General features: G+C 38.4%; 1 protein-coding gene across 1 annotated transcript in view; it reads left to right on the top strand.

Moving 5' to 3' along the window:
• Positions 1–19,569, top strand: part of sphk1 (sphingosine kinase 1) — a 54,044-nt gene extending 34,475 nt beyond the window's left edge. The window contains exons 3-5 of the mRNA XM_065278261.1: positions 12,680–12,774; positions 12,855–12,970; positions 15,499–19,569. Coding sequence (XP_065134333.1) covers positions 12,680–12,774; positions 12,855–12,970; positions 15,499–16,309 — 1,022 coding nt within the window. The 3' untranslated portion in view covers positions 16,310–19,569. The remainder of the gene's footprint in view (positions 1–12,679; positions 12,775–12,854; positions 12,971–15,498) is intronic.
• The last annotated feature ends 111 nt before the right edge of the window (positions 19,570–19,680 follow it).

The following is a 19,680-nucleotide window of genomic DNA, read 5'->3' on the forward strand; positions in this document are numbered from 1 at the left end:
AAACCTTAAACAGTTTAAAATCAATTCTGAAGACTATGTCAGACTATAAAAACAGCTTAAAGTTAATTAAAATGAAGCATGTCTTACCTGAATTCGTTCTGTCACTCAGTCTCTCTGCACAGTGAAGTGAGTGAAGCTGCCAAAATGTCCTCACCTCCCCCACACAGCAACGTGCTCTACCCTCCCCCATGCGGCCTCTTCTCCCCTCCCCCACTCAGCTTCAGCAGTGCTTTCACCAATTTCACAATCTGAATTGCAGCAATAGCTCAACATGCATTTACACTTTATTTTACACTTTCTATATTATTAATTGGGGATAGTGTTGCTTTAGATTTTAATTTTAGTTTATTATATTAGTTTTACACCATTTGTACGAAATCACTTTCCACATAAATGCATGCAAGCTCAATTAAATTTAAGGTTTAGGCCTATAGATGAAATAGATTAGATGTTATGGGATAAGATAAAAGGGTAATATTAATTAAAAGTGAAAAACATTAGTAAAAAAAAATGATAATGTGGTTTTGACTTTTTTCACTTTATTTATGCAGATTAAGTAGCCTAACACACATCCACACCAACATGGACAACTTTTACATTTTTTATTCTGGAGTGGAATAAGGGAGCTGGGTAACCCTGATGTTTTGGTGCTGGTTTGCTGGTGACAACCAGCAGAGACCAGCCTCATTCTCTGCTGGTTTGGTGCTGGTTTAGCTGATGGTCACCAGAACACCAACACCAAAACACAACATATGCTGGTGCTGGTCATATGTTGTGTTTTGGTGTTGGTGTTCTGGTGACCATCAGCTAAACCAGCACCAAACCAGCATGGGAATCTTGTATAAGGATGTATAGGTTGATGGAAATGTGTAAAAATGCTGATTGTCAAATCTTCATTTAAAGCAATTGCATTTGTAATGTTAGGTGAATTGAACCTTACATTTAAGCACAGACCAGATATAAACTTATCTTATTAAGGTTGTAGACATGTGGAAGATCTAAAGTTGTTAAAAAATACCTCTAGTATATAGGCTTACCACAATCTTTACATATATACATATAAAGTTTACCATGTTTTAGTGAAGGTATGTTTATGGAGTGAATTTACTTGGTGACCATTTGTAAAAATAAAAAAAAAATGCACACATTTTATTATTGTTATTTACACCTGGTCATTTCATGCATTTTCTCTGTTCAGATCACAAAAAGACCAGGTGTAAATGCCCTCGAGACTGATTTAAATCTGATCGTGCAAACCACTTTAGGAGGTGGCCTGGGACGCATTTCAGTTAAAACTGAACAGATGTAAATGCATCTGGTTGTTGAAACTACATACGTCAGCACTTTACTATAGTGATGTATGTCACTCGCTTAAAGGTAGGGTATCTAATTTTGAAAAATGCTAACGGAAGCCGACTAGCAATGAAATCACGATCCCATTCAAATCGCCATACAAAGTCTTGCCTCTTTCAAAACACATGAACACGCACAGATCAGACGGTCACATCTCATGTCTCATTCACCAGTGAGAAAACTTTACAGTACAAAGTGAATAACATTTCCAAAATAACCAACATAAACAACTGGTTTAACATCAGAATTAGTTAAAGCACACTTTTGGTTGTGTAGACGTAGTAACTATATCGTTACGCTTATCCGTAAACGAACACAAATTTCATAAGCAACACAATGTTTCATCAAAGTAGAATATCTGAATCCATCTCAATACAAACATATCGCGTACCTACCTTACCAAAATAAACAGTGCAACGACCCTTTCAGATCCTTTGCCTTCTGCAGCTGTTTGCATCTCGTGGTAAAGCAGTAAAGTTACCAATGTTAATTTGGGTTTTTGTTCTTTGCTGATCCAGGCAGATTTTGCTGTTGTTGTTTTAAAACATGTGTTTAGTTTTGTGGCTCCTGTGCAGGTTGTCAATTCAGCAGAAAAGTTTGCCATTCTCCCTCTGTATACAGACGTCTGCTGAAAAAAACAGCATCAAACCAGCATGGGAATTATGCTGGTCTATGCTGGTTTAGCTGGTGGTCACAGCATACCAGCACCAAAACACAACATATGCTGGTATGACCAGCATGGGATGCTGGTGCAAGTGCTGGTTTAGCTGGTGCTGATGCTGGTGCTGCTGATGCTGGTTTGATGCTGGTTTAGCTGGTGTTCACTAGCAAACCAGCACCAAAACACAACATATGCTGGTCTTGCTGGTATGCTGTTTTTTTCAGCAGGGACAGGAGGTGAGCGCACGTGAACGTGTCGATGACGTATGGTGTCTTCGTGAACAAGCTGCGTGGTTGCATTCAAATTACGCTTACGGACGAGGGACAAAAAAGCAACATCCATTCGGACCGAGATCTATGATTGGTTGAAAATTTTTTGGTCCTACATGTTTCACAGATGACATAAATGTCTACAAATACATTTAAACAACTTAACATAGTGATTGCTATCAGGATGTGAGGAGACTTTTAACCAGCATAACTAAAAATGTTTTTGAACCAAATCAGATACCCTGCCACTTGAAGAAGCAAACATGGATGAAAAAGTTGGCGCTGCAGAAAGCGTTTCTTTTTTTACCACATTCACAAATTGAAGTTAGAGGACAACAGTGGCTGCCATTTTTAGTTCAGCGAGTCATTTTGTATTTGCATTTTGCACGGGAACAGAAGATCGGATTCATATCCATTCAGCTGAGACACATTTGTGGGGCCAAGTGTAAATGCATCTGTTTAAACAAATCAGATAGCTATCCAATCTACGAAAACACATGAAGTGACCAGGTGTAAATAGGCCCTAAATGTCATCCCTTATATGTCAAACGCTGTGCACAGAATCCGGAAAACATGTCTCATCGCATCCGGTTAGTCTTCAATACAAAAAAGGGCTTTTCACACTGCACTTAACCAACCTGGGTTATCTTTGTTCTAAACCATGCTTTTAACCCTGGGTTAAGGATCGTTTCACATTTGTAATTTAAAAGTGGGGTTATCCCTAAAATTAACCCAGGGTTATGAAACCCTGCTCTGAAGCAGGGTTAGCATTGCTTTTCTGGGGTTAACACCACATTGCGGTGCCAAACGCATGCAGTGTGAAAGGAAGCAGGGTTATAATGTTATGACCCCAATTAAACACAGCTGAAACAGCTCATCAAGGTGTTCAGGGTTGCTTGATAATTTCAGACAGGTGTGTAGGGTTGGAGACTCCTGACACAGGGTTTAGAAATGCACAGTGTGAAACGTCAAATTTTGAATACCCAGGGTTATCTCTTAATTCCTGGTTAACTACGAATAGTGTGAAACATACAACAGATAACCCAGGATTCTAATAACCCGGGGTTTAGAATAACCTGGGGTTAACTATATCAAGTGTGAAAAGCCCTAAAGTGATGTTTTACTCAAAAACCTTTAAATTTGCAACAAAAGATAATCAAATGCTCAAATCAATGCTTATCACGTTAACAGATTAAAAAATTAAAATAAAAAAATTCTTCACACAACCATGATTAAAGGCAGGGTATCTGATTTGATCCAGAAACATTTTTAGTTATGCTGTTTAAAAGTCAACTGACATCCTGATTGCAATCACTATGTTAAGTTGTTTAAAATTTGTATTTGTAGAAATTTATGTCATCTGTGAAAGGCGTAGGACCAAAAAATGTTCAACCAATTATAGATCTCGGACCGAACGGACGTTGTCTTTTTTGTCCCTCATACGTAAGCGTAATTTGAATGCCACCGGGCAGCCTGTTCTTGCAGACCCCATACATCCTTGGCGCGTTTATATGTCCTCATCCCCCGTCTGTAAACAAAGGATAATGGCAAACTTTTCTACTGAATTGACAACCTGCACAGGAGCCACGCAACAAAATAAATCTTTTATAACAACAACAGCAAAAACTGCCTGGATCAGCAAAGAGCAAAAACCCAAATTAACATTGGTAACTTTACTGCTTTACCACGAGATGCAAACAGCTGCAGGAGGCAAAGGGTCTGAAAGGGTCGTTGTTTATTTTGGTAAGGTAGGTACGCGATATGTTTGTATTCAGATGGATTCAGATGTTCTACTTTGATGAAACATTGTGTTGCTTATGAAATTTGTGTTCGTTTACGGATTAGCTAAACGATATAGTTACTATGTCTACACAACCAAAGTGTGCTTTAACTAATTCTGATGTTAAACCAGTTGTTTATGTTGGTTATTTTGGTAATGTTATTCACTTTGTACTGCAAAGTTTTCTCACTGGTGAATGAGACATGAGATGTGACCGTCTGATCTGTGCGTGTTCATGTGTTTTGAAAGAGGCGTGACTTTGGATGGCGATTTGAATGGAGGGTGGGATTGTGATTTCATTGCTAGTCAGCTACCGTTAGCATTCTTCAAAATTAGATACCCTACCTTTAATGAAATAGCTTAATACACATAAAAAAAGAATAAAGCTAGCAAGGTTAGCTAATAACCATAAAATATATATTGCTGAAAGTTAATACTGTTAATACATTTTTTCAAACAAGCGGATTTAATGAGACCAATTTTCAGAATTTGATCACATGACGTCCAACATATACATGGGTGATTCTCACAAAATCTTGCTTTCAAGATATCCAACATGATTTTCTTAAAAACACTTAGTAACAAATCTTCTGAATATGCATTTAATACTATGTTTGATATGTTTAAACAAATTAAAGGGATAATTGACCCAAAAATGAAAATCCTGTCATCATTTACTCACTTTTATGTTGTTACAAACCCGTATAAATGTCTTTGTTCTGATGAACACAAAGGCAGATATTTTGAAAAATGTTTGTAACCAAACTGTTTGTGGACCCCATTTACTTTATTCTTTTTCCCTACTATGGAAGTGAAGGGGTCAACCAAGTGTTTGGTTACAAACATTCCTCAAAATATCTTCCTTCATGTTCATCAAAACAAAGAAATTTATATGGGTATTTTTAAATTACAACATATAATGCACTCAGACAAATCAGGATATGTTTCAGTGATGAGAATTTCAGCTTAAATCAGCTTGTCATTTTTGCTTAAGTGAAAGAGACGACAGGAAGCAAACTAGGAGAAAGGACCATGAGACAGAAATCAAGCCCAGGTCAGCCAATGCACAACTGTGCCATGTTTCAAGGCTATTGTCTCTGACATTTAAAGCCCTTGCACACAGAGTCCGAAACTTGCATATGAATCTTTTGCACATTTAAAATAAATACGACCTCATGTTGTTTTTAATCACATTTACACACTACACATTTAGGGTTATACAATGCACTGCAACCCACTGTTTCTTGGGGTTATTGTTTTTATAAAACAGTAACCTCATATGTGTAGCAAGATTTCATAAAATTAATAAAGTGATAATCAGGTTATGTAATGCAGTCAGCCCTTAAAAATGGGGTATTTTGTAACGGCTAAGAACTCGGCTTACCCATTAGAATCAAGGACCAGAACTGAATGTTTTTTAATATATAAATACTGTTTTATTTTTGTATGTTTACTTTGTAAAGCATTTTTGGTCAACATTGGTTGTTTTAAAACAAAGCTGGAATTGACATTAAAGGGATAGGTCACCCAAATATGAAAATAATTTCCTGAGACTGCAGCAAGCGTCGTACGTTAGCAGCGGCTAGTCTCGTGTACGCGGTTCACAACAGATCCGGAACAGAATACAATGCTGATACAATACAAGTCTTAATTTTTGTTATTTTTGGACCAAATTGTATTTTGGATGCTTCAAGAAATTCTAATTGACCCACTAATGTCACACTTTGATGATGTTTTTGTTAGGGCTGAGCTGATACAACTTTGTCATGTCTGATACCAATGTCGATACCACTACCTTGAGTATCTGTCAATACTGATCTAATACCATCTCTATTGCCCTTTTAATCAATTAAGCTGCAAATAACCCATTTGTTAGCTGTACAAAAAGCTTAAACAGGGCTACAGAACTCAAAAGTTTTGCTGTGCAACAAATGACTGTGCAACTTGGCTTTATGCCCAGCTGCACTACTTCCTGAACTTCAGCCAGCTCCTTGTTTCCTGTCTGCCATTATTGGACAAACTGATTAATCCAGATGTGCCTGACCTCAGTAGTCACAAACAAACTGATTAATCCAGGTGTGTCTGACCTCAGTAGTCACAAACAAACTGATTAATCCAGGTGTGTCTGACCTCAGTAGTCACAAACAAACTGATTAATCCAGGTGTGCCTGACCTCAGTAGTCACAAACAAACTGATTAATCCAGGTGTGCCTGACCTCAGTAGTCACAAACAAACTGATTAATCCAGGTGTGCCTGACCTCAGTAGTCACAAACAAACTGATTAATCCAGGTGTGTCTGACCTCAGTAGTCACATCAACAATAAGCAGACACAACTGGATTAATCAGTTTGTCCAATAATGGCAGACAGGAAACAAGGAGCTGGCTGAAGTTCAGGAAGTAGTGCAGCTGGGCATAAAGCCTATTCAAGACTCAATGAAACATTGTGCAATACTGCTGCTTCATTTATATTTTAATGTTTCAAACTGACTAGTAGCAACACTTTTAGTTAGTCATTCAGGTTGCTCAGCAAGCCGCGCTTTATATCTTTAACTTTGTTCTGAAGAAGAACGGAGGACTTATGAGTTTGGAACGACATGAGGGTGAGTTAATAATGACATTATTCAGATTTTTGAGTGATCTATCACTTTAAAAGCTGGTTTGAAGGATCAAGCCTGTCAAGAGGAGTGTTTTAATCTTTCAAGAACCTTTTTTACCTGGCATTACGAGCCTCTTTTATATTTTCTTATAACCCTACTTTTACATCTTTTGCAAAACTAAGGCTGCTGCAAAAGGAATTAGGCCGTGGATAGGGAACAGATGGGCTAGGGTGGAAAAACATTTGATAAGTGGCAAATATATGACCTGAGAGACCTTAAACATACAAACAATTTAATAATGCTATCGGATATAACCATAAAACATAAAAATTATGATCACTGCAAAACATGCTGAGTATTGTAAAATGTATGATACCAATACCAGCGCCATACACTTCACTTTTTAGGAGTAGACTAAGATTCAGGAGCACCTTCTGATTAGTAATCAAATATTATGCTTAAATGTCATATTGTATGTCAGATTAAAAATTTATATTTAAAATTTTGTAAAACTTCCAATTAAAACAATATAAAATAAGATACCAATCATTTGAAATCAGTATTTGCAAAACTAATTTGAACAGAACACAAAAGTGTCTTGTAAGTGTATTTTCAGACATTTAAATGAGGCTCAAATGAGATATAAATGCAATTCAACTAATATATTCAAGATTAGACGTTTTAAATAAAGTTTTATATTTTAAAAAAATAAAACTTAAAACTTCCAATAAGTGGTGGCAAGTTACTGATTTGATCACAGAATCGTTAGTTTAACTGATTCTTTCGAACGACCGATTCATTGAGGAATGAAGTGTCTTTATGAATGCGTAATAGAATCACTGACTCGCTAAATTTATTGATTCAGTAGAGTCATTTAAGACGTTCATTCAGATTCGTGTCGGCTTAGCAGTGAAACTACGGAGACGATCGTGTTATATTCAGACAAGGTAAACCACTTTATTGTTTATTGAAATGTTGAGATCACGCGTTTTCATGACGATCATACATGCGTTTTATTGCGGATGATGCTCATACTTTAAACAAAACTGATCGACTTTGCTTTAAAACTTCTTTTTACTTACTGTCATTATAACCTTTTCAGAGTAATCAAAGATCATATTTAAACTTGCATCTTAAAACGAACCCTTTCTAATCATGTATAGTTTGTTAATCGAATTAATTTTTGTTATGTGTATTTTCAAGGGTTAAATTTAGCGGAGCACATGATTGACGTATCCCCCTCCCTTCCCCCTCTACAGTGTAGCAATATGACTAAACTGACCAATCACAAAAAATATCCCCAGCAGGAAGCAGCCATCCAATCAAAAAAATCGCTGTCTCTCAGGCCCCTCCTCACAATATGTATGATGCAGTACACGAGTGTGTCCTATAGGGGAGCTCGCGGTCACAGTGGATAACACCAATTTCCATGTTTACTATTGCTGTGAGGACATCTGCTGAAATTTGCACAGCATGACATATAGGCCCTTAGGAGACCATACAACCATTATTTTTGTGAGGACCACCTAAAATGTCCTCACAAAGAAAAATGTCCTCACAAAACGAGTGGTTTCTCAATACTTGGTCCTCACAAGTATAGCAAAACCAACACACACACACACACACACACACACACACACACACACACACACACACACACACACACACACACACACACACCACACACACACACACACACACCACACACACACACACACACACACACACATACACACTCACACTCATTTCAGAAATTCCAGTGAGATCAGGCTGTTCAGGTTAGATGTTCCTGTCATTACTCCAGTGATGAATCATCTAATATTCGTCTGTTTCTTGTTAGGCAGCTCTGTAATTTCTGTCGGTCTGTAACAGCCGGTGAAAACATTAATCTCTCATATCAAAACACAGAGCAAAAACAAACCAAAAATGTCTGGAAATTTTTATTTAACAGAATCATGATAAGATAAAAAAACACACTGAGCTGTTCTGCTGTCTTCCTGCTGACTACATAGGCAGCTCTCTTTTAAAGGAGACATATCATGCTAAATCCACTTTCTTAGCTCTTAAATGCATTTTGTTGTATATTTGTAGTGTTTATAAGTACATAAAAGTTGAAATTAGTCTCTTCAGGTGCTTTGTTGATATCTTTATATTCTGTTTTGGTCATATTTTCCAACCGGTTCTGATTTTTCTATTATCTATTACGTTTTTCGAACAATTACGTCACAGTATTTGCAGCGGAACTGTCAAATAAGGACATCGACTCCTAGCCCAACACTACGAGCAATTCGCCATTTTCAATTTCTCGCTGCGATATTGTAGTACAAGCTCAAGGATGCAGAAGTTACGAGAGAGTAAATCAAAATGTTCGGTTGTTGAACCTGTGCCTGGTTGAGTATTATTTTTCACGGAAATGTCATTTTTTAGTGCGCGAAGCACTTCAAGGATAACTATTTCACCAACCTCAACCAGTATAAAGTAGGATTTGCCGATAGACTTCGTCTGATTGAGGGGTCAATTACTTCTATCTTTGGAGACGACGAGCAGAGCACTTTGGTAAGCTGTAAATAACTTTAAAAACAGTAAAGTACACGGTTGTCATGGTTTAGCAGTGCTGTTTCTCAATCCGAAGGCTGCAGCCTGCGGATGTCGCATTTGGTCATCAACCCGGGATTAAGTTATAGCATATTACAACAACTTCCAATTAACTAAGAGTAATAGTCAACTTTATAATTGTTAATATTCTGAAATAAGACAGCCGGCATTAACACACCATTGCGATACCTCCGTATGAAGACGTTGTTCTGCAGGTTCTTCGTCTTCCTTTTCATCTCGCTCCATTTCCGACTCTGGCGCGAACATATAAGGCTGGATAGACAAGTCTTCCGTTGTTGACATTTTGTGAATAACGAGTAAATAAAAAGTTTCTGTGCAGCTAGATAATCGTATCTCTGCTATAAAACTACAAAAATGGCTGAACGGGGTGGAGTTTAACCGAGTGTCACCTCTGCAACCTGGAGAGGGGGCAGGGTATGACGTGCATTTAAAAAGACAGTACCAAAACGAGTTGCTCTCAGATGCACATCAGAAAAGGGGTAGAAAGGGGGCCTGTGGGGCTATAATAATGAGGAATTCAGACCCAAACATTGCAGTTTCGCTTTATATAGACCACAAATAGATGATTTATATGTAAAAAGGACAGATTTAAAAGCATGATATGTCTGCTTTAAGACATTATCATAGCTTAAATTTAATCTCATGAAATACTACACACACTAATACACACACACATACACACAGAGAAAGTGACTGATCTGACTTATACAATCTTCCTTTTCTAAGGGTGCTTTCACACCTGCCTTGTTTAGTTCGGTTGAATTGTACCAGAACTCTGGTGCGCACCAAAAGTGGACCAAACAAGCGGATGCAGCACGCAGTACTCTTTCAAACTAACTCTAGAGCGGTTAGTTTGTAAGACCTTACTGCAAAAGTACTGCTCATTCTGGACCAAACCATCTGCCTTAGTCAGCTGCGCTGTGCATTATCGGATGAGGAAGTGTTTGTTGACAGTTTCTATTAGCAATATTAGCACAATGACAGATCGCGGACATACCTGGAGTTGCGAGGAAGTGTGGGCGGAGCCTTAGAAATTTGGTGTCTTCGCCGTTGTAGTGCATTAAAACAATGTTTTCAAGCCGCATCCGTGATTTATCCTGAAAATTAATGGTTTGTCTAGAGTGCTGTATACAAAATATGTATAACAACCACGGACATAATTAGAGCGCGCAGACGTCTGTCCATGGTGGCTGCTGTATTTTCCTTCTTTTTGTTTACTTCCGGGGTTCCGTTGGAATTTCGCGCACATTGATTCTGACCAATCGAGAAGCAGTTTAGGAAATACGTTCAAATACTTGTGGCCAATGAGTAATGTGGATCTTATCACATGACAGAATTTTGGTTCATTTCAAATGGTGCGGATCAGAGCAATCAGTGTGGTGTGAAAAGGAACCAAAACTGCTAAAAAAGTTACAATGTGTAATTTTTTGCTTTTGGTCTGGACCAAATAAACTGAACTACAGATGTGAAAACACCCTAAGCTGTCAAGAAAAATAATATCAACCAATAATATTACAAAAGCTTTTCACAGTCCAAATCAATTATGTGAAATGAAGTCCCGCCCTATGTTTTTTTTTTTTTTGACACAAAGCACTGAGTGCATTAAGGGGGCATGCACACCAAAGCTTTTACGGCCACGACCGGTGCATGTTTTCAATTGATTCCAACGGAAACTCTGCGTTTTTCAAATAAGCCGGCGTTCTGCAGTTTTTCCGTGCTCGGCGCTGACCGTCGAGAGTTGAAAGAGATTCAACTTTGGGTGAAAAGCTTCGCTCATCAATGTCAGTTCTCACACGGACGTCCAACAAGTATCACAACAACCAACCGGCTTACAGCTCAAGTATCACAGATAAAAGCGCTCGCTGAAAAAACAGCTGGCAATCGGTGTCCTCCAGGCGTTTTCAGCCGCGTTTAAAAGTTTTGGTGTGCACAACCCCTTACAGTAGGCCTACTGTCTTTCACCCAACCCTTAAATATTGTGACTGTAAATAGACCGGCACATCAAAATAAGTGATACTTCCTAAATTTACTCATTTAATACAATTATATGAATTACTGTACAATCTGTGATGGTGTTGAAATATTGCAGTGTTGAGCTCATGAAGTTTGAGTGATATATGACATGAAAGGTCAACAAAAACCTTTACCGTTTCAAAGATAAAATGTAGATATGTAGTTGTGTGTATGTGTGTTTATAGTATGGAGGTGGGTCACTGTGAGTCTTGTGTTGCAATATCACATCATAATATTTATATAACACAAGATAACGCTTAACATCTCTCTCTCTCTTCCTGTTATCAGTATGATCTAATAGATTTGGTTAATGTACCTTAGGAAACCCATCCACTCACTCAACCCTACTGAAAAGACCAGCTAAAACCTGCCTAAGCTGGTTGGCTGGCATTAGCTGGTCTCCCAACCTTGTTTTTAGGGTGGCCATTCGTGCCAGATCCGCCGGACACGTCCCGAACATGTTTTCGGGTTCGTTCTCCGGAAGTCGCGTTGCTCGACCGCATACGTCATCGAGGTTCTCACATTTCAGTTAAAATACATTAGAAAATTAAGATTTATTTATTTTAAGACATACAATCATAGTAGTTTCATTCTTACCTTGAAATGTAACGGTTGCTTTTCTGAAATTAAACCCGAAATATTAAACCTTGATGACGTATGCGGTTGACCAACGCGACTTCCGGAGAACGAACCCGAAAACATGTTCGGGAGGTGTCCGGCGGAACTGGCACGAATGGCCACCCTACTTGTTTTAGCTGGTGTAGCAGGCTGGTTTTAGAGGGGTTTTGGGCACTTTTTTACAGTAGCGGCCGGTGACTTCGTTTTTGGAGGACGCTTGATTGAAAGTTTGACACTCGCATAATCTCATGCGTAATCAGAGTTTACTGTTAAGGAAGTGTCCTGCATGTATTTTGTGAATGTGAGCGTCTCTTATATAATAAACGGTTTTGACACATGTGCAGCAGGCACTTATTTTGACAAAACACGTGATGCACACAGGATCTCTCGACATGCACAACACATATTTTGGAAAAGGGAACCACACACATGACACTCCGAACACTTATTTTGAATTAGCGCCCCTCGGATGAGCAGTCACAAGCTGACACTGCTTTTTTATCTGGTCAGGCTGGAAGACTGGCTGACCCACCAGCTTAAACCAACTTGATCAGCTCCTCACAGCCTGACCAGCTAAAAAAGTATCCAACACCCATAAACCAGCCTGCTCCATTAGCTTAACCAGGCTGGGAGACCATCCATCATGGTGCATTAACTGACTGAAGTTATGTCTGGCTGCGGCTCAGGAGATTATCTTCTCCTTGCCATCTCTTGTCACACAGACAGACAGACAGATATCTGATTTTATCCTGTAATCTGTGATCATGCAGAGAGACAGAATCACGCGAGGGATCTGGTGCGAAACGCTGACCTCACGCAGTGGGATGCTTTAGTGATCCTGTCTGGAGACGGACTGCTCTTTGAGGTGTGTACAAACTGATCCAATACATTTGTGTGTGTGTTATCCTCCTCATGTAAGTGTAAGTGTGTGTGTGTGTTGTGTAGGTGGTGAACGGTCTAATGGACAGGCCGGATTGGGAAAAGGCCATCCAGACTCCTGTGGGAATTCTGCCGGGAGGTTCAGGAAATGCGCTCGCTGCATCCGTTCATCATTACACACAGTGAGTAGAGAATAACACTCGTGTCTGATCTCACTGGACATCTTACATATCTGATAATAACAGATCTACTGCAACTGAGCTCTTGACAGCAAGCATTGTGCACTGCAGTATTATTATGCAATTCTAGAATGTTCACCAGTCAAACTGTGTATAGCCAGCTGTCATGGCGTGTTTAAATCTCTATGGGTTTTCAAAATCAAGAATAAAAGTGCAAAGGTCACTAATCACCTGAGGTCAGAGGTGAAGGGTTACACAAAGAGCAACACGCTACACTTAACACATCGGCTCAAGGGGTCTCTGGAGGGAGGCATTGGGTTTATCTACTCTAATAAGATGATTTATATTCATGAAACACACAGACGATAAAGCAAAAGTCCAGGAGCAATATAGCTACTCTTCTCAGATAACAAATGATTTAACAGCCGAGGGCAGGACTCATATATATATATATACTGTTGTGTGCTATGACAGATACTCCCCCTACTGGCACACACAACACAACACAACAGATTTATTAGGATGCAACCCTTATCAGTTTACAACACTTGCTATACAACCTGGAAGTAAAGAGAGGTCTTTTTGCATTGTTAATCCAAATTTGTGTGAAAATGTTCATCTGATAAGTCAAGAAGAAAACAGTCACTGTACTTGTGACCCTGGACCACAAAACCAGTCGCAAGGGGATTATTGTAGCCAACAATAGATTAAAAAATTATAATTTTTTATGCCAAATATCATTAGGATAATAAGTAAAGATCATGTTAAATGAAGATATTTTGTACATTTCCTATCATAAATGTATTAACAATGTATTTATCATTAGTATGTGCTAAGGACTTAATTTGGACAACTTTAAAGGCTATTTTATCAATATTTTTTAAGTATTTTTAAGTAATATTTTTAAGTAGTTATCTCTTATTTATTCAGAAGATGTATAAATATCAATTTTAAAAAATTAACCCTTATGATTGTTTTTTGTAGTCCAGTGTCACATCTGTCTCATTTCTCAGTTGAAATCACAGTAGAGTTATTTTCTCCTGTTTTTACGTACCACTATGGGGAAGTATCTAAAAATCCCAAATAATTGAGACACCACTTTACCATATGTATGAGAGATTTAGCATATCATTGCTGTGACATAGACAACAACACAATTACTTAAAATAATCAAACCTGCATAACTTACCAGAGCTTGTGTGATCTTGTTGACCTCAAAGCAGCTGAAATATGGAAACAGGACCTTCAGGTTGAGGACTTACTTGGTTTTTACCTGAGTAGTCAATGTTAAAGCAACACCAAAGAGTTTTTTTTTACCTTAAAATAACGTTTCCAAAAAAGTTTCAGTGGTTCATCCACTCAAAACAGGGTGAATGGCACTTTCACATTCGCTTTGCAGCCCTCTATCGGCCAAAACCGCACTAAAGAAGTTTCCAACCGTCGGGTAGTGGTCCTGTAGTTCGAGTGAAAACTACAAAAACTTGCTTTACGGCAGACCTACAATCCAATCAGAGCCAGCTATGCTGCAGTATTTACGACAGTGCTAATGAACAATTACGCTTCTAACCTGTAGGGGGAGCAAAGAGCAATAACTGTTTAGTGTTGCTTTAACAAAATATATATGCATGCATTTGGCAGACACTTTTATTTTAGGTGATCTACGATGCATTCAAAGTATATGTGGTATTGTGAAGTATTAGTAAAAGAAGCAAAACCAGGTCAACGGGACAACTCTTTACTTTAGTGTTAATCTTAACACACATAACACGTACAACATTCTTCATCTTCATACTTATTTTATATCCTTTTACTACGTTACATCTCATGTCCTTTATTCCCCATTCTGCCCCCTATTGCTTAATAAGAGTATAACCATTACAAGTGGACAAGACATCACAGTAAATATCAGAATGTGTGTGTGTCTACTGGGATCAAACCCATAAGCTTTGCATTGCTATAAGCTCTACCAGTTGAGCTAAAGGAAGACGCATGAACAAGAACAAAATATAATGACACAGAAATAAATCTTTATTTAGGATGTATTACTGTGCGTTCATTCCAGACGCGAATTAATCGAATAAAACGCGCTATTCACACGTAGTTGGACGTAGTTGGTGCTGATAGCCCCATGTTTGGTGCGCTTACATATAGCACCAGTGTGCTCACGGTGACCCAAGTTTGATTCCAATCTCTGAGGTCCTTTGCTGGTCCCGCTCCACTATCTCCACCCAACACTTTCCTGTCTACTCTCTAGACTATGCTGTCTAAATGCCAAAAAGCCACCCGCCAAAAAAACCTTTGTGGTTGGAGCCGATGGTGTGATGGGTTGCCAAAAGTGCATCTGCACCATATGTTCGGAGCACTGCCCAAGTTAAAATCCCAGCTCGAGGTCCTTTGCCCATCCCGTACCCCTTGTGATCTTGTCTGATTAATTTAAAAGCATGAATGTTTCTATTTTATTAAACTAATGACATAAGAACTGTATTCACTATTATTTAAGATTTTTTTGGTTGTGTGTTTTTCTTTTCTAGAAAGCCTCAGGTGTGGGGTGAAGATCTGTTGGTTAGTTGTGGGTTTGTACTCTGTAAGGGTTTGATCTCCAAGCTGGACCTGATCTCCATCCATCTGTCATCTGGTGTCCGTCTGTTCTCCTTCCTCTCCATCGCCTGGGGCTTCATTGCCGACGTCGACATAGAAAGCGAGCAGTTCCGTCAAATCGGGCCTTTGCGCTTTTTTGTGGGTACGCTGGTCCGTCTGGCCTCTTTGCGGGTCTATCAGGGTAAGCTGTCTTTTCTCCCTGCTATAGACAATCCAGAGGCGGAGTTCTTTTCTACCCCAGGTTCCTCGACAGGCTGTGTGTTGCAAGCACAACGGACACTCAATAATCATACAAGCAACGAGAGGGCTGAACACAATGACTCTGAATGTAACTCAGATAACCGCCTAGTCGACCACCTCCTTGTCCCGCTCGACCAGCCCGTCCCACAAACCTGGACGGTTGTAAAGGAGCAAGATTTTGTCTTGGTCATAGCCATGTTTCAGTCGCATCTGGGTGAGGATTTGTTTGCGGCTCCCAGCGCCCGTACGGATGATGGGTTCATCCACTTGTTTTATATGACTGGCGGGATCTCTCGCCCCACATTGCTCAGACTCTTTCGGGCCATGCAGAGCGGCACGCACATGGACTGCGGCTGCCCTCACCTGGTGTATCAGCGGGCGAGGGCGTTCAGACTGGAGCCGGTGACCCGGCCGGGTGTGATCACAGTAGATGGGGAGCAGGTGGAATATGGACCCTTACAAGCGCAGGCACATCGAGGAGTGGCCAGGATTATTTCTGAATGACCTTTGAATTTAAAGCACAGTTCAAGAGATGAAAATTATATGAACTGTTTATAAATACAGGAATAACCGTAGATGAAGCAATACAGAACAGCACAAACCTTGACAACTTGAATTTAACATGTTTGATTAATTTAACCTAGAAGTTGTAATACATTTTTATAAGACGACTATAGGGAATGTGTAAAAATACTGTACTGTATGTTACAATGCAAAATACTGTAATGATCCTAAAACTTCATTTTCTTATACAATTATTTTCCTAGTGGTGAAATGTGGATAGGTTTCCTGAGATTTACTTTTGGTCTTTGATGTGTGTCTGTATAATGTTGGAAAATTTTGCTGCTGCGGATCAATCTATATTTACAGAAGTGCCAATGTTGAAAAAATGATATAGTTGTTTAAATTTCTACCACAAAGCAACATGTTTTATGTTTATTTTAATCCAAGACAGCCTTGATCCAGTGTCAATGTCAGATTGTTTTCTGTGGGATGTGTGTGATGTTTGATGTCATCAGTCATGTGTGTTCCTCCAGCAAGATGCTAAACTACACAAGCAGACTCCAGAAGTGACGGTGAAACATCATGTGACACACAGAAACTTTCAAGTCAACAACACAAGTTCAAGTCAAGCATTATGTTGCAATTTCTAAAACAATTAGCATACAATTGTGGTGTAAATCTACATATACCCAGATGTTAATGCCAGACTTTTTTCATATAAATTACGTCTTTGGTTTTAAAGTTACACTACACATTCAGATATAATATATAAAGTTGCTTTGGATAAAAGTGTCGGCCAAATGCACGCAAATACAAATTCATGCATCTAATAGGTTTCTAATGGTTTTTAATGTCTCGGCCCACTGCCAATGCTGAATCATGGTTTGACTTTAATGCATGCTGACCTTCGTAAAGCCACTAAACACCGCTGGATTTCTTGTGTCCATAAACATACTACAGATGAGAGACAACAGCACACACACATATATTCACACACAGCATTAAGACTTTACTTAGTCCATTAGCGTGAAAGAAGCTCTGTAGGTTTCAGTAATCATTGTAATGTTCAGAAATCAAAACATTCTGCATTTATATGTCCACTGAATAATTTGGCTTGTATAAAACCATTTATGTGGAATTACGTCAAAGATTATGAGGTGGCCCCTAACGGCGCATTCACACAGGGCGTAAGCGTTGACGCTTCCCATTCACTTTTAATGGGTGACGTCAAGCGTTGGCGAACTGAATTGTGGATCCGTTGGCGCCACGTCAGTGCCGTTGCTCGCGGCAGAAGTTAAACATTTCTCAACTTTTCAAGTGGCAACGCTGGATCAGCCAATCATATCGCCTTATGCAAATAACCTAGGCAGAGCCAGCCAATTACGTTTATGGAAGACCGGAGCTTGTGTTGCGGCCACAGTGATTGGCTGTTGGCCACGCTTCAGACAAGCCTTCCGTTAAGCGTTAATGCTTGCGCCCCGTGTGAATGTACCGTAAGCACCAACCAACCCAACTCAAACCATAACTTCCCCCCCTTAAATCAGTGTGAAATAATAGTCTGAGAATATTTTTTAAAAGCCCCTAACGTAAATCTAACAATCTGTCAATTCCTCCAGAAAACAGCATGAGGCGAACTTGAGCGTTTACATTTATTTCAGACAGAAATCTTTTGGATTTTTTTATTGAGAAATTGGGACAAATAATGGACAGTTTCATTTTGTGGCAGTGCAGCACGAGAATTTAAAATTTATGTAGTATTTTAATTTTAATATACCTGGGACCCCCCTAATTAATATTTTTGTCCTTAGTAGGGGTGCCTTAATGCTTAGGAGGTCAGGGGCCCCCTCAACCCCCCCCTCAATTCAAACACATGGATATAACCCAGTTTAGCTGCAGAAATGAATTTCTTGCTTATATTTTTCTCTTGTTTTCCAGTACAAATATCTGAACATTTTTTAATAAAAACTAATTTAATTGAGAGGCAAAATTACTTACTGCAAGATATGAAGTCTTACAGTAAACTTTTTGCAATTAAGATAAGTTAACCTATTTCAAGAGGCTAAACTATATTTTTGTTAACTATTTGTCAAATTTTTTCCTTTGTTTTAGGTACAACCTCACTTAATTTTGTGAGACTTAATGAGATTTATTAAGATGTTACATTGTAAAAAGTGAAAAGTTGGATCAACCTTAAAAAAATGCCTACTTCAATTGGTAACAACTAAAAAATATATTTTCACTTTAGTTGAAAATTTAAGTTGAAACAACTTAAAGTGAAATTTTAAGTTTAAATAACTTACATTTTTAGGTATTACCAATTGAAGTAATTTTTTTATTTGTGTTACTTAAAATTTTTTAGACGAGTATCTTGATTGAAGAACGTTTAGATATTTGCATTGGAAACAAGACAAACAACCGCAGAAAATTAGATTTTCATGTTGGGTCAGGCAGGATTATGATAATCAGTGCTGTTTTGATTCTGGTCATAAAGCCAGGGGTTGACCGGGGGAATTTTGGAGCCTCTGTCAGCATATCTGACAGCAAAGATATACATTTCCAGTCGATCACAGGGATGTAGTTATTGTGTTAAATAAACTAACAGAGCAAATTTAGACATATTTAGATGTTTAGTCATAGAGATGACACATTAATGCGGTCATCAGAACACAACTGCTACTGTGTTACTGTTTCTGAGAGTTTTTAGTTTGACCTCCACTTTGATCTGAATCAATTAATTAATGTTAAAATGTTACTTACATGTATGTGTCCTCACTGATACATTCATCAAAAACACACAGGACTGATAAACACAAACTTAGAAAATAGCACAAACAGATTTAAAGATGTTTTCAAGGCGGATAGGACTTTGATAAGGGACATTAAAATATGAGCCGGTTTGGGTCTGATCATTCACATCAGAATACAATATTTATTTTGAATAGTAAAGGGAATTTGATTATCTTTGTTCATTTGAATATTTTGAGACTTTCGCACAATATCTGATGTGAATCGAGTGAAATCCGCAGCAAGACGATACAATCTGAATGAAAGCCCTTTTGATTTATTTTCATAATTTTTTTTACATTTACATAAGTGCTGCACTGGTATTTCAATAGCCATGTGTATACTTTGAGATATGTAAATAAACATATTCTATTTTTTCCCAGAGTCATACGTTTTTAATAAAATATCAAAGAACGATGATATTAATAAAACATGTAAACATTATTTATGTTTGTGTATTTATTATCTCCATACGTTAAAATTCTGATGATTATTATCAACAGAAAGTGAAAAATGAATGCTATGCAGGTTACTGATAAAACAATGTACTGATAAACCATTTATTATGAATAAAAAAATAGCTTAAT

This window comes from Paramisgurnus dabryanus, chromosome 3, assembly GCF_030506205.2.
Source record: "Paramisgurnus dabryanus chromosome 3, PD_genome_1.1, whole genome shotgun sequence".
Classification (NCBI taxonomy): domain Eukaryota; kingdom Metazoa; phylum Chordata; class Actinopteri; order Cypriniformes; family Cobitidae; genus Paramisgurnus; species Paramisgurnus dabryanus.